At 35.8% G+C, this 16,234-nt stretch overlaps 1 protein-coding gene across 1 annotated transcript; it reads right to left on the bottom strand.

Annotated features, from left to right (window-relative positions):
- Positions 1 to 939: 939 nt before the first annotated feature.
- LOC132059019 (ubiquitin C-terminal hydrolase 12-like) lies at positions 940 to 9,256 on the bottom strand. The gene is made up of 19 exons (XM_059451477.1): positions 8,883 to 9,256; positions 8,718 to 8,798; positions 8,508 to 8,627; positions 7,945 to 8,067; positions 6,705 to 6,782; positions 6,491 to 6,579; positions 5,950 to 6,058; positions 5,802 to 5,870; positions 5,539 to 5,649; positions 5,250 to 5,305; positions 4,990 to 5,167; positions 4,791 to 4,892; positions 4,632 to 4,703; positions 4,387 to 4,452; positions 3,915 to 3,980; positions 2,651 to 2,737; positions 2,395 to 2,511; positions 2,183 to 2,257; positions 940 to 2,097 (listed from the first exon to the last, which is right to left on the bottom strand). Exons 3-19 carry the CDS (start codon positions 8,526 to 8,528, stop codon positions 1,333 to 1,335), a joined length of 2,184 nt encoding a protein of 727 aa, XP_059307460.1. The 5' UTR covers positions 8,529 to 8,627; positions 8,718 to 8,798; positions 8,883 to 9,256; the 3' UTR covers positions 940 to 1,332.
- Between the last annotated feature and the right edge of the window lie 6,978 nt (positions 9,257 to 16,234).

The following is a 16,234-nucleotide window of genomic DNA, read 5'->3' as shown; positions in this document are numbered from 1 at the left end:
TAGAATCTATACAACCATAACCAAATGATGCAAGGCTAAATAATTGATGCAACAGTACTGCCGCTAATATATATTTTTCTTTAATAATGGTATCTCATGCACTTTGAGTATTTTACTGAGTAATCTCCCACCAGTCAGGGGCGGATGTAGGCTTAAATGTACGAGTTTGACAGAACCTAGTATTTCAGCTCAAACCTTATATATGTATTAAAAAAATTATTAAGTATATACGAAAATAACATTCAGAACATACTCATACTATAGGTTGTTGTCATGGAATAGGAAAACCAATAAAGTTCGAATCCTAGATTAATATGTGCCACCAACATAGATACCGAATTATTATGTTCATGCTTTGACAAATGGGCAGAATTCAGCTAGATTAATATGTGCTACCAATGGTTTTTATCTCATTTCATTGATGGCTTGGCCACACAATTGGGTGCCCATATGCTAATATAACCAAGAAAAAACAGTTCTTTCACTTCCATAACCATACAAAAGAGAGTAGAGGTTAATATCCGGGAAAATGAAGCAGGTAACTCGCTAGAAATTAGAATGCAATAACACTATAAAAAATCTTTACTCTTAATGTGTATAAACTAAATCATCCATTGCATAAACACCAAAGGACATCATAATCTAAAACAGAGAGCATCCGAATTACTATATGTATGGTAACCAAATAAAGGCTGGGAGTACGATTAGAGTTCTTGTTTAACACCAAAAAAGTACTAGTGTCCTAATTTTATGTACAAAAATTGATGTATGAACATTTTGGGGTTGAAATGGAATCAGAAAAACACGATCCACTATCTTAAGTCATATCGTTTCTACTTTTTCAGGAAAACACTCACCAATTTGGCTTCTCTAAAATAAAATATTTGGAAGAAAATCAGCAACAATGACTTCAGGATTATGTTTCATCTCGAAAATGACTACTCGATAGAAAAAGATTTCCTTACAAAAGCATACATTTCCTTATTATGTTACATGTAATAATACAGAATGAGATTACAAAAAGAAAAAGAGAGACTTAACCAGGCCCTCTACAGCCCCCTAATGATACAAGACGACCACTTGACCAAGAACTGTTATCCAAAATTGTGACATTTTATGCCATAGATCTGGGCCAAAAAAACAAAAGCTAATAGGATTAAAAGATCTTTCACTTCCTGGAGATGCATTTCTGGAGATGCAGATACAATACCCAAAATTAGAAAATGGAAAATTGCACAAACCCATGACTGTGGCTGCTGATCTATCATCAAAAAATTTATCCTCTTGCCAACCAATATCTACCATGAGGATCCAAAGTTGTCGCCAACTACTTCACTTCCTTCTGTTCTTATTTCTATTAACTTTGAGGATCTTTCGACCTGATTTGTTAGGAACATTGCTACTCAATGAGAAACTTCCTCCAGCACCTAAAATGCCTGATGCTGCAAATGGAGATGGATTCTGGGCCGCAGGCTGACTCTGCTGGCCACCAAACTGGAATGGACTAGGTGTTGAACCAAACATGAAACCAACTGGAGAGGGGGAGACAGAAGGTTGACCAAATGAAATTGCAGGGGAAGATGCATGCATAGCGTCCTTAGCCATGCTGCCTTCCTTTGACTTCATCTGGTTATTTTTCCCAGGGGGCGCAGTAAAAGGAGTAGTAGAGTAACCAAATATGGCCTGCGAAGACGAGTTGGTCAAAGTTGAACCAAATGAAAAGGCTGGTCCACTAGGGGTAATGGGTGCTGATCCAAAGGCCACCGCTGTGGTGGTTGGAGCAGTAAAAAAGGACGAAGATGCTCCAAATGCAAACGCAGTAGGGGTAGCAGAACTAAATGGGGAACTGAAGCCTGGAGACTTTGGGGCCTGCCAATTGGAACCGAAAATTCCAGCAGTACTGGAAGTTTGTGAAGAGGCAGAACTGGCACCAAAAGCAAATGGACTAGGACTGACTCTGCTGCTGGCATTGACAGCATTTGTTGACGAAGCTGAAGAGCTAGCACCAAAACTAAATATGCCGGGGGTAGCACTAGTGGGGGTATCACTGTGCTCTAATCCAAGGTACTGCTCCCAAGAACCATACACATCTATTTTCTGGAAACAATTAGAAAATTAGGAAACGCAAACACCTATGATGAGGACTATGCATCGACAAAGATGGATAGGAAGCGCCACATACCTGAAAACGGTTGAACACAATATCTGAGTCCTGAAGGTACTCGGGATGACCCAGGGATAAAAATGCAAATTTCCACTGCAGAGCAAAAGTACCACATGTCAAAGACTTTCAAGAACACAATTATAAACTTCACCGAGAAAATGACTCAGAAATTTTCAAGATGACAATTCCCTGAATCATATGAAAAATGCAAAGGCAGCACGATTGAATACCTTTGAAAACGCCTCATCTGAAACCTGCAATTTTTTCTGAATGCGAGCTTTAACTTTGGCCAATCTCTCACCCTCATGAATAACCAGGAAAAAGGGCTCACCAAAGTTCTGTATTTGCTGTAAACACAAGAAAAAGGAATTATTTTTTTAAGAAAAAGAGAGAGAGAGAGAGAGAGAGACCAAAAACAAACAATTCAAGGAAGAACCTAATCAGAAATAAACAATTATTCCAACAATATTTTACACATGTACTTACTGCTTGATTTTGAGCTGTGTCCTTCATAAAATGATAAACAGGAATTAAGCGACTATGAGGATCAAGGTTTTTCTCCTCTTCAGGAATCTGTAATAAAAAAAAGTGTGTCAGTAGCATGCAAACATCAATAAAATCTATGCTACGACTAGTGCAAGTTTATACTCAAATCAGGGAGGCAGATAGAACCAAAGAGATTTTTATGATTGGGAGGTAGAGGATTTTGGTCAATTACTTCAGCAGTTAAAATCAGTCTCAATTGATCAAAGTAAGGTGGATCCATGATGTGAGAAGTTAGAGACAATAAAAAAAGTTCAATTACAAATTGTCATAGCAAGTTGATAAAGAAATCAGGTCACTGGGATGCTAATTGGCCTTGGAAGATGATTTGGAAGACAAAAGTTCAAGGTAAGGTAGCATGCTTTGGGTGGACAGAAGCTTGGGAGGCTTGTTTGACTCAAGAAAGCTTGCAGAAAAGAGGCTTCACTTTATGTAACAGAAAAAGGAAGATCCAGGATCGTAACCTTTAGCTTCTTACAACTGAACCCATTGCACTTTTGAAATTATAGCTTCAAAATCTAATATTCTCTCTGTCCCAATTTTCAGAATACACACACACACACACACACACACACATTACTTACTTATAATAAGGGGGAATCTAAAGATTTTGTTGTCACTTAGTTAGATTCTAACTAATGGTTACAAAAGGCTTCTCTTCCAAATTCAACAAAAATGCCACCTTTCTATAATTAGAAACAACTTAACTTTAAAATTCCCCTTTTACCCTTAACGGAAAAATGTATAGTCACACAAATGTCTATTGTTTGTTTTAGACCACATATTTCAAAAGTCTTCCTTTCTTTCCTAAACTCTATGCCTAGTCAAATGGTGCCATATAAATTGGGACGGAGGGAGCATATTTAAGGTTTTTGAGTATCATTTGTTAACATTTTTAGTAATTTTTTTTTGTTTAAAAAATGATTGGAATGTACATTTTATAAAATAATGTGCCACTTATAAACTAACAAAAGGAAGAAATGTCATTTCCTCATAAACACACATACATATATATATATATATATATATATTATTTTCTTCTTTTTGAAAGAAAGTGTCATAGTTCACACCTCAGTAATTGTTAACATTTTTAGTAATTTTTCGTAATACACACACACACACACACATATATATAACGCCCAAAAGTAAAATCCTACCTGCTCTAGTGAATAAACCAAGGAAGCAAACATCAGATATTAAAACGCACCTCCTCTGCACGTAGCGTCCAGTATTTATCATTTATGTTCACAATCCTATCATTAAGGGGAAAAATCTGCAGTAAAAAGATGGATGCAAGGTTACAAATGATACCAAGGAGCAGACTGGAAAACACAGTCTCTCTTTCATGATTTTTTTTTTTTTTTAAACCTCTTTTGACAAAACATATACCCACTGTTGAATTACATACACAAACACATATGTATAGGTACATCATTGTTCAATAAAACATACACACACAAAGACGCATGTATGATATTCTTCTATTCTTTAATCTAAATTTTTTTTTTGGTTATCCTCTGCTGCCTTCAGCACCATATAACAGTGTCCTTTAGAAAACAAAGAAAGAAGTAAAAGAGATTAAATTTACAACCGGTGAGCTGATCTGAGTGCTGAGAAGCGAGAAGCATCTCAGCAGATCCAAAAGCACAGTAGAAGGAAGTTATGCAACATCTTAGTACCTTATATATCTTGTGGTGAAAAGCTTCCAGCAACCTTAGTTCAGCATCCGGCCGTGACAATTCAACCTGCACCATAACAACAAGAGATAAGATGAGTGATCCTCTTGCTACAGAAGAGACAAGGTCAGTTTTTCCCATCTCTCCTAGTTCCTGCGACGTGTTTTATAGACTTTTTACTTATTTGTAGAGACGGGGAGAGAGTTCAAAGAAATCCAGTTCTAAAGCACAAGAAATCTCCAAAGTACCTTTGTTTTCAGGTCATTAAGAACATCTCCTACGGTACTTTGTTTTGGCAATGTGATAAAATGGATAGTCACCTGAAAATGGTCAGCCCAAGATTATATTACAGAAAGGTGAGGAAGAAATGTGTCATCAAAGCATAAAGAACGCCTTTCAGCACTCACTTCATCTTTGGCAGCATGATAAAAAGCAACTTTGAGAGTTTTTAAGCCCTGCAGCTCTGGTAAAGGAATATCCAGGACTTCATAATACAGAATATCTGAAGTCTTCCAAAGAGGAGGAAGATGTCAACAAACAATAGTTAGTAATAAGCAATTATAAGCAGTACACAGATACTTGCATATCTAGGAAAATCTAAAATACCTGATTGTGTTGACTGAGCATTTCTGTGAGACGATCAACTCCACGATAACTGATTGGCTGAGGTTTTGGCTGCTGTGAATAGCAGTTATGTGATGTAAGCCTTACTTTTGATGGGTCATCCAAGGGAAGATGGCGAGCTAAGCATTCAACAACTTCATCATAGTTGTTTTGCTTTGACCTAGAATTATGTGCCATTAATCAATGACAAGTCGACATAAGATCAACCTAGAACTACTAATTATACAAAACCAGATACATACAACTCAAGACTGAACTCGTCCTCCGTGGATTTCTCCAATGAGCGAAAACGAACAACCTAGAAACCATCTGATAGAGCTCATAACTGTAAAATGATAAAGCTTCTAAGAATATACAACTAAATCGATAATTATTTTTTTAACTCTATTCCAGTCGAACTAGGATCCTAAATTGGGTTAAAGCGAGCAAAATAAAGTACAGCAGGCATACTACCAAAGATCTATTGCAGTACTGTAAAAATCTTTTATACTCTGGGGGGCCAATATCACAATACGAGCATGCAACACACACCTGGCGATTGTGCACGTACTCCAAAAATGAAGGAACCTCTGGAAAGCGATATAGTTCATTGCCTTGCTTTCGAAGAGATTTCTGAAAGCAAATAATATCTCCATCTTCTAGCTGCAAAGCCAGAGTAGTGCATAAACAATTTCATTGCTAAAAGATACAGCAGAAGAAACAAAATGAACATCTATTGAAAGAAATTGACTACACAAGCAAGTGCATAAAAACCACAAAGTGGCTACCCGCTACTGGCAATTGATTCCATGTACCTGACAGCCACGAAAAGTCAGATTCTTGTTAATGTGTTCACACATCACATTTGGTTCAAATGTTATTTCCTGCAAATAACAAAAACTGAAAAATCACACATCATATGTTTTGAGTTAAAAAACTGGCAGCAAAAGAAGAACAATTAACCTCGAAAAGTTCAATTTCTTCATCACAAGAATAGCCAGCCAACTCATTTAGCTTTGCTAATATCTCCAGCGGCTTGCCACTTCCTTTTACAAAAAGCCGTCCAACATACCTGCAGACAAAAAGGAAATTAAAGAGAGACCAACAAAACCTCATCCACAGCATGGCTTCTCATATACGCAGTCCCAAGCAATTGGACTTTAACAACACTTCAAGGTTCAAATTCATTAAAATTTTGGATTAACCCTTTCAATAAGATGTCCTTATCAAGTCCAAACGAAATCGCAAAAAAATAAAAAAAATAAAAAAAATTAAGGTAGTCTTCTTAAATGCCATGTCATGTTTTGTTGGCCAAATAATAATAGGGTGACTTTTGAAGTGATATAGGGAAAGTTGGGTGACCTTGTTAAAAAAAAAAAAAAAAAAAAAAAAAAAAAAAAAACATGACTTTGGGAGATCATTACCCATAGTTGGGTGGCCTTCTGTGTTACTATCTCTACTTTAGTGAAAGTATTTCCAGCTATTGAGAAGCAAATTGTAATACCTTATGTTCTCTTTCAGAGGGTCATAAAGTTTGAAAAATAGAAGTATTTCTTCCTTCGGCTTCCCTGGTGGAGCCAAAGGTCGCAAATCCTGCAAGAATACACAAAATAAAATATAAAACGCAGAAGTAAAACATGTAGAATAAAGCCCCACAGAGAAAACACGCAAAAAGTTAATCACCGAGAAGGAAGACAAGTAAGCAAGTGATGTATTACCAGGCATAATTCTACTTCCAGAAAAAGTTTTAGCTCAGCACTGTTCCATTTATTTGAAACCTCTCTCAGTTCACCAACCTGAAAGCACATCAGGCAAGATCATTAACTCTGAGTTAACCAAGCACTCTCATCCTTTAACAGATTGTAGAAGCCATGCACTACAGAAGAAAGATTGCAAGGCAAAAATGATCACAATACCAGCCACAATTGTCATGCTTCAAGAGAATCGGGCCTGAGGGGTCCCAATACCTCCAATGAAAAAAATGTCGGGAGCGGAGCGGAAGGAGTTTGGGTGGGGGTCAATGGACTTGTTGGACCAGCAATGGATGAACAAACATGATCAGAAAATTGACTCTATTCACTAGCAACTGAAGACATCTATTTTTTTAAGCAAGGTGAAATTGGTGGATGTCAAGCTCATAATCAAAAGTTAGTTATGATTGCAATAACTATTATATTCCTTACTGGATTAGAATCCGCATAGCTTTTTTGGTAATGGTGGCGTCCTGGCCAATTTGCGCAAACCTCAACTATTCCACCGGGTATCTGTTATCTTCCACCAGCACAAGTACCGGGTTGAGTCCACATAACTAATGTTGAAGATATAATTAATTAAATAAAAGTATGCTCTCTCCAACGGCTTAAGCTTTTAGATGAGATGGTCACATACTTCCACATGGTATCAAAGCAGCCAGAGATCCTGGGTTTAAATCTCACTGCCAACCTTTTTCAAAAAACTTCCATGTGCGGAATCAAGCCCGCACGTGAAGGGCGTGGTGAAGATATAATTAATTAAATAAAAGTATCTCTCTAACGGCTTAAGCTTTTAGATGACATGGTCACATACTTCAGCAACTGTATTACTTTCTTTATTCTTGCAAACATACAAATTGACTATCCTCACCTATAGCCTCTATTTTTGATAGGACAGATTAAGCACATCAAGTACAAGAAATTAATGAATCAAACTGTCCCATATAGCTGAAGAAGAAATAGAATAAATTCCTTTGAAGGCTTACATCATACAACGAATGAGTGGTAATGGAGGATGGCTTCACATCACTACAAGAATATCATGCTAAGATCATTCTTTCGATTCATGTGATCAAAGAGCCAAAGAGAATAATTGCATGCGGAACACCAAACAAGAAATATACAAAGAATATCACCAGTAAAACTGCAGTTATAACTCAGACGAAAAGCAAACTGCAGAAAGATAGGCTTGTCAGACAGAACTTACAGATTGAATTTCCTCTTGAGCTGTCAATGCACGATCAGGCCGATAAGTGTGGTTCTGGCGTTTTGCCCATAGCCAGTAACGTTGAAATTGCACCGGTATACCAAATGCCTTAGCAACTTCCTCCTGGAGGCAGATGAACCATCAGACACGTGACATACTTAAGACTTACAGTGACCAATGGATATGTTTATCTTATCTGCAGAGAGATCCCAAATAATTTTGTGACCCCTCACCATAAGAAATCTTTGTTCTCATTTTTATGATTGTACTCTCCTTTTTTTTTTTTTTTTTTTTTTTTAAAACCTGTGTCAGCACTCAGAATTCGAAATTTTATCTTTTAACTCAGTATAAAACACAGGTACAGAAAGTTTACATTCCATATTTCAAGTTGTAGAAGCAGTAAATTTCACATGACGCCTTTTTACTAGACAAGGCAAACTAAATTGCAAACTAAATTCATTCTCATGCAGTAAATACAATTGCTTGTCATGTTTGGTAAGAGCAAGATGGCTATAACTTTTGAATCTGAGTGAAAAAGAAATGCAACAGAATGATAAATGTACCTTGAATTGAGTAAATGGCATCTGTTTCTGAATACAAAAAGTACGCACTTTATCATGGTCCACAAGATCAAAATAAATCTCCTTCCCAATTTGTTCACCGAGGTCTTCATCACGAGTTACCTGAAAACGACATGACTAATTTCAGTTATAAATTTTCCTAAATATAAAAATGCAAGAAGTAAAGGATAGAGACTAGAAGTTGAAACAAACCTTGATGATTGTGTAGGGACAAGCCTCTGCTTTCTCCTTTCCCTTTTGTTTCTTTTCTTCTTGCTCTTTCTCCAGTCGTATCTGAAATTTGAGGTCGATAAAAGATTACTATGACAAGACCAGTAGAATGAGAAACTAAATCAGCAGTATTGAGTAGAAACCCACCCAAAGATGCTAGGCTATGTCATTCTCATCCACTTGGCATATAATCTTTTTTCCTTGTCACTTTCAGAATATAAACAAGCATATACACGTTTGAATATTTTATAAGTTCGACCAGTGCATTGTTGCCAAAGTACATACTACTAGAATTCATCAAATTTCCGACGGCCTAAGATCAAACATAATTCAGACAGCTGGAAGTACTACGTTACAGATGGATAGTCTTAGATGCTCCATGACACTGTGCATGTGGCATGTTGGGTTTGCATAGTTCTTCGCTTTGACTTCCGCTACTTTGATTATGTTTATATAAGATGGCAGTTATTTATGTAATTTGCCTAGGTCTTGTTAAGTTATCTGGTTTGCCAGGCAGGGTAAGTGCTCGTTACGTGCCAGTCACGGCCTTTCAGAATTCGGTCGTGATATTCACACAGCAACACTGTTAATAAATTCATTCAGTATCACATTTTAAGAAATTTTAGGTCAATTTCACACCACAATCACATCGGACTAGATTCAGCAGCTATAAATCAAAAAGATCAATAATTTCAAAACTACACCAAGCATAGCTACTTCAAACAAAACAAAAAATACGAAAAACAGAGTAAAACTGTAGAAACAAGGTGAATACACAAAGCAACACAGCTATTAAATTCAGTAACAATCGCATTTTTTTAAGGAAATTTTAGGTCAACTTCACACCGCAGTGACAGCAGACTATATTCAGCACAATTACTTTCAAAACTACACTGAGAAAAGCTACTGTAAGCAAAAAAATAAGCGAAGCAGAGTGAAACTGTAAGAAGAAAGTGATACACACAGCAAACGTATAACAGATTTAGTAACAGTAGCATTTTTAAAGGAAATTATAGGTCAAATTCACACTGTAATCACAGCAGACTATATTCAGACATTTACTTTAAAAAATACACCAAGAAAAGCTACTGTAAACAAAAAATACGGTAAAATGGAGTGAAATAGTAAAAACAAAGTGAATATACACACAACAAAGTAACAATCACATTTTGTGAGTTTTACTATCAAATTAATTCTGATATGATACTGCAAATAATTAGAATTGCCATAATGTAAATCAGTTCTCAAATTAGACAGAGCATAGGATGCTAATTGCTAGATATTATTCAAATACAATATTTTGGAACAAAATATCTACTCACAGATGTTGTGTAGACGGCAAATGACACATTCCTTATGTCCATGGAAGCTTCACACTACACTATTGGATTCTAAAGTATCGGAGGTACTATTTACATAGTGGCAAAAGGTGATGCGTTCTTCATGCTGTGCTAACTCTTCTTCTGAGCACACCTGTACAATTATGAAGTAATAATCAATTGACATTGCTCATATGAAGTAATAATCAATTGACATTGCTCATATCCCAAAAGACTAAATGCAAACTAATGACTAAATGCAAACCAATGACAATATCTGGTTTCTCTCTCTTTGCTAGATATACCATTCTTTCGATCTTTATCTTAGTTTATATATCACGGTTTAGATGCATAACATCACACTCAAATATATCAGGGCTCCCCCACTACATGATACTCAAATACCCAGAATGAAGCTCAAAGAAACGAAACATGAAAAGGAAATAGCTTGAAATTGTCTGACTGGTCATTTTTACCAACTATAATAAAAGTGGAAAAAGACTGGTGTACTTCATAAGAAGAATACCAACAATTCACTTGCTTAAAGTTGAGAAGCTAGCACTCAACAAAGCATAGTAATGTACATCATATCCATGTCTTCTGTTCTATCCAAACTTAAACGCTAGTGCTAAATTACCTTTCTTTGTACTCAGTCATGTTAAACAGTTTTACCTTTGTGTAGATGCCGCAAAAGCTTCTCCGTCACTTGATTTGGGTTTGACAGTAAGCAAAACTTTTCACAACCCAACCATCGACCTGCAAGGGAGGAAATCAAAAATGAAATCCTCCATTAAGAGGATTAAATCATTTATAGGAATTTCTTAGTGCCATCAAATTTAATCTAGAACAACTGAAAACACTAAACTTTCATTTTCCCACCTTATTATATTCCAGAATATTGCTTTATTAGCCATCTAAGCTGAAGCTCTTTTTATCATGAAAACCTAACACTGAGGATTCACTCGAGTGTTGTGTTGGAGAAATGTTTTTCGCCTATTCGAAATACTAAATTATTTTTTGTACCTTTAGCGGAGATTATTACAGAACTTGGCTATAAGTTACTTCCATATCAATTGGAGGAGAAAGTACCATCTGAAAGCAACAATGAAAATTAGAAGAACTTTCCCATAAATGCTCTAAGTAGAACATATTTCCATTCAACATCCTGCATTACAATATTGGCGTGAACAAGGAACATACTTATCAGTCTATTGCATAGCAAAATCTAAACAAATTAACAGGTGTACAATTTTATCTCTTATAGATGAGAAACATTCTTGCTAGCATCTCTTTCAGCTTAATTAAGAAAAACACTTATAAGCAAGTTCTATTAAGTGATGTCAAGATAATTAAGGATGTTTAATGATACTGCTATTCAACAGATCATATCTATTTTTTTTTTTTTTGATGAAATAATTGTTATCATTAGCATCAGGCATCAAGAAGATGCAAATTACAGGTAAAGTTAGAGCTGCCTAGTAGCATCAAAAAGCAAAAATCACCTTGTTAGCTTTCTACAGTCAAAACAAACTATCTTAAATACGTGAGCTAACAAAGTCCAAAAAGTTTTCGGTGTTTTCAGGTGAATCTACAGGGGAGACATTTGCCTCAAAAAAATAATTGGACCATAAATAAATACAAAAGACAGTTTGCTTTCAAGGTTGGTGTTGGGGTTTGGGTTGATAATCCATCAAAGCATCTTCTATTCCTCTCCTTCCATATGCTCCAAAAAATTGCAGCAGGTATCATTCTCCAAATGTTCTTGATGGTGTTATCAACCCTCCAGCTGCTCCAGCACTCGATAGCATTCTTGATGGTGCGAGGCATAACCCAACTGATTCCAAAAAGTGAACAGAACATGTTCTAAAAATATAATGTAAATCTACAATGCAGAAACAGATGGTTGTTGGTTTCTGCCTTCCCGTGACACATGTAACATCTATTAGCCATATGAATTTCCCTTTTCATAAGGTTGTCCAGGGTCAAGCATGCCTCATAAAGAGCAGTCCAGCTAAAACAGATGACCCTGGGGGGCAGTTTGGTTTTCCAGATTAGTTTCCAAGGCCAGAAATCAGTAATTCCATTTTGTTCCATAATCATTTTATATCCTTTCCTCACAGTGTATCTGCCATCACTTGCACCTCCCCATTTGAACTTGTCTGTGATATGCTCATTTAGTAGGATGTCGTTCAATGTGGCTTGAAGCCTGACTAGATCTTCAACCTCCCAGTCTTGAAGATTCCCCTCAGTGTGATGTTCCAGATGTGCCCAATCTTGTTTTGAGTGATGGTAGAGTCAGGATGACAAGCAATCTGAAAAATAGCAGGATAGTCATGTCTTAAGGTTGAGTTTCCCAGCCATTTGTCCTTCCAGAACCTGATTCGCTGACCATTGCCTGCCAAAAAGTGATGATTTTCTGAGAACTCTCCCCATAGCCTGCATATATGCTTCCAAACTCCTACCCCATGTGGTGCACTGGTTAGTTTGGTGCACCAGCTGCCTTGAGAAGCATGCTTAGCTTTAACCACCCTCTTCCATAGAGGTTGGTCCTCTTGTGTGTATCTCCAGAGCCACTTCATCAAAAGACACTTGTTATGGGCTGCCAGATCTTTGATTCCCAAATCGCCTTGATGCTTTGGCATAATAATTTTTTCCCACTTTACTAGATGGAACTTGTGCTCACTGCTATTACCTTCCCAGAGGAAATTCCTTCTTATTCTATCCAACAGTTCCAGCACTTTTGTTGGCATTGGGTATAGTGACATGTAGTAAGTGGGAATGCTATCCAGGACACTACTGATTAGAGTGAGTCTGCCTCCCATGGAGACTCACTATTATTACAAGTGTTGTGGTATAAAATTTCTACTTTAATTATCTGTTGGTGACTTGGTGCTACTATTCCTCTACTTACAAATCCTTTATTCCTGATCTTGGGTGTGAAACATTGTTTTGCCTTGGTAAGATAGTCTATTGCATCTCTTGGAACATCAGAGAAGCAGAAAAATAAGAAGATCAACACAACCATAAATAACACGATTAGTTTGTTCATTAGGCTGTCCAGTTGAAGTAGAAGTTGATGATATACACCTATTGGATTTAACACAAAGGTATCAGTTTCAAAGTTTGTCATGTTTTGTTTATCTTAGGAAATCAGCTAAATGTCATCATAGGATGTTCAATAACTGAATGCGATTGGGCTTCTAGGTAGCATTACACCATTAGACATTAAAAGAAAGACATGAAAGTTCTCATTGCGCAGCTTTAGCTAATTCAGTAACCTGTAATGTAAATTTAATGTACAACAAAACAAAGGGTAAGACCTCATACATTGAGTCTTTGTTCACCATAGCTAAAGAAAGCAAGGACTCGTTGCTCACTGCCAATTCATGAGCCTGCCTTCCAGACGTTACACTGATGTTTTAGTGCATTTCAATGCTTGGTATATTCCATCTGTCTTCTCGAAAGCAAGCATAAACCCCCACATGATTCACATGCATGAACTTACATAGAGCGGTCATTTCAAATGAGATAACACTAAATAGAACTCCTATCCAATAAATACTAAATAGACCTGCTATCCAACAAACAACATTCACCACAATAATCATATAAGAAGTTTAGTATAGATTCCTTCGTATTACAATTCCAAGAATATAGATAAGCCGTTGTCACAGAGAAAGAGATAGAGAGATAACAGTAAAGGAACATAAGGAAAGAGGGCCATAAGAGAAATCATCATAGTGATGGTGCATTAGAATTTACATAAGCTTCTATATAGAATAAGGATATAACAGCTGCAACAACTTTATAGCTTAAAAATTTGTCTCTATAAACTACAAATAACAAATTTGACCTCAAAGTCTTGTGCATAATTATAAAAAGCAAATGGAGAACTCTAACAGTGTGTTAGTAATGGCGGTTGATTGTCGCCGCACTGCTCTTTCTTGATGCATTGTGTTAGTAATGGCGGTTGTGCCTCGAAAATTTCAGATTGGAACGTAGAACAAAGAGAGAGAAAATGGAGCAGGGCGAAATTACATAATTACCCTTGGTCGAAACAAAGGCTTTTTTATAATAAAATATAATATATATATATATATATAGTATAGTAAAAAAAGTAAAGTAATAAATAAATAATATATATATATAATATAGAAAAGAAATATATTAATTTTAAGCCTTAATTAGTCGTTTTAAGCTGAATTAAGCCTTAATTACTTTTATAAAAGGATTATATTATAAAAGTAAAGTAAATTAAGCCTTAATTTGTCATTTTCTAAGCTGAGTGTTTAATATTTAAAAAGTTGGTTTAAACCACTTTTTCAAGAAACAAAATTCCTCACAAAATTCAATATTTTTTGAAGTAAAATTCATGTTCAAATACAACTTAAATTTCACTTATTGTTTTTTTTTTTTTCCAACCAAATCTTCATGTCCAAATACAACATTAATTTTCACATACCTTTTTTATAACCTAATTTCAAATATTAGTATTTCTTTTTTCAAATATCACCAGATTAATTTCAAAACGCCTACCAAGTGGCTCAAAGAACTGATTTTGCTTGATTATTAGACAAGTTCTCAAAACAAAGTGTGCTTAAATGTCACTAACTAGGGCAGATCGGAGCCACCATTCGAGTTACGGAATCTATAGAATTCAATAACTTTGACTCAAATTTTATATTTATATTTAAAAATCTTGATCCGCCTTTGACCGCCTACACATCTTTTTGGAAACATTATCGTAGGGTCAGGTTGACATAACAAACCGGGACAAATTCTTGAGTTCTCCGTTAAAACCTGTTTACGTCGATAGTGGATGATGACCGTAAGCCAGCTCGTTACGTCTCAGAAGAAAAACAGGGAATTTTAATATTGTAAATACTTCAAAGGTTACAATACATAGAATTAAGTTCGCGCAAAATATTGGAAATGCAAGATTAAAGGAAAGGACTAAGCACACTCATACATAATACTGTTGAAAACTGAACATAGTATGTCCCCACTGCCATAAAATCCTTGCCACTGTGCCCAGGTGGTCTGACTATGTTAATTGACCTACAAGTAATCATTTAAACAATAAGGAGATAGAAAGGGGTGTTACATTGTGCTGATATTTGAAATGCACATGTATGTAACAAAAAATAGTATTATGAATGAATTCAAACCTCTCAAACTCCAGTAGCGTCATTCGAATTCAATCCCGTCACAGTTGTGGCCAACCTCGGCATTCGGTGATACTAGGCTAGGAGTTGCGGTTGAAAAATACTTTATACAATACATACAAGATCATCACCCCGGCTATAACAAGAGCCGCCTCACCACTCAATTTCTCGATCGAGATGATACTAACATTATTATCCATGAAACTAAACGAAATGTAGAGAACTGTCAGCTACTTTTTTTTTTTTTTTTTTGCAAGGTTTAGATGAAGCTAGGAAAATTAGTTACTTGCTTTTTTATAGACAAAGATATTTATAGACTCTCTAATGACGTAAAAAGGAAATAATGAGGTGATATTTATAACTCAGGAAGAGTTGAAGGAGGGAAATGTGGAAGAAGATAAAAAAAGGTGCAAAGGAAATAATGAGGTGCTGACGTGACCAAAGGAAATAATGAGGTGCTGACGTGCAAAGAAAATAATGACGTGCTCTCTAGTTTAGTGTAGCGTTCGAAGGCGGACTTTTCCATAAAAAAATAGTATAAAACAGTTTTGTGCAGGGTTCTAAGGGTGACATTTTTATAAAAAAAAAAAATAGTGCGTGGGTCCCACCAAACTTACCTACTTCATGCTTTACCCGTCCAACCACAGTAAAACTCTGTCGTCCTTTTCCACCCATCAGACGTAATTTAGTGTCCTCCCCAGAGTACGTAACTTAATTGACTTAATAAAAATTTAAGTGAACAAAAATATTATCCAAAAATATTCCCAAAAAAAAAAATTCTTAAGTAACCTTTGTTGCGAGTATATACTATTAATCATGTGTTTGAATAATATTTTATCTTTTCCATTATATAATTAAAAAAAGGACTTATTTTAATTTTTAATAAAGAGTTTTGTAAAAAAATTTTGGGAGTATGTTAGTGTATTTGTTATGATTTTTATTGGTATCATATAAGAATTTAGAATGTTTTGATACACCTCTCCATTTTATCTTTTTTCTTTAATATATATTAGAC

The sequence above is a fragment of the Lycium ferocissimum genome, chromosome 6 (genome assembly GCF_029784015.1).
Source record: "Lycium ferocissimum isolate CSIRO_LF1 chromosome 6, AGI_CSIRO_Lferr_CH_V1, whole genome shotgun sequence".
NCBI classification, from domain to species: domain Eukaryota; kingdom Viridiplantae; phylum Streptophyta; class Magnoliopsida; order Solanales; family Solanaceae; genus Lycium; species Lycium ferocissimum.
The sequence above is the reverse complement of the archived record's forward strand: the minus strand, read 5'-3'. Positions and strand labels throughout refer to the sequence as shown.

Bases quoted from the DNA above. Each gene is read 5' to 3' on its own strand.
- LOC132059019 (XM_059451477.1), bottom strand. From the start codon at position 8,528: ATGCCATTTACTCAATTCAAG. The intron at 4,893-4,989 runs GTATTTTAGATT...CCTCTTTGGAAG, and splicing joins TGCTCAGTCAACACAATCAG to ACTTCAGATATTCTGTATTA. The intron at 3,981-4,386 runs GTACTAAGATGT...TTTTTACTGCAG, and splicing joins TTCACCACAAGATATATAAG to ATTTTTCCCCTTAATGATAG.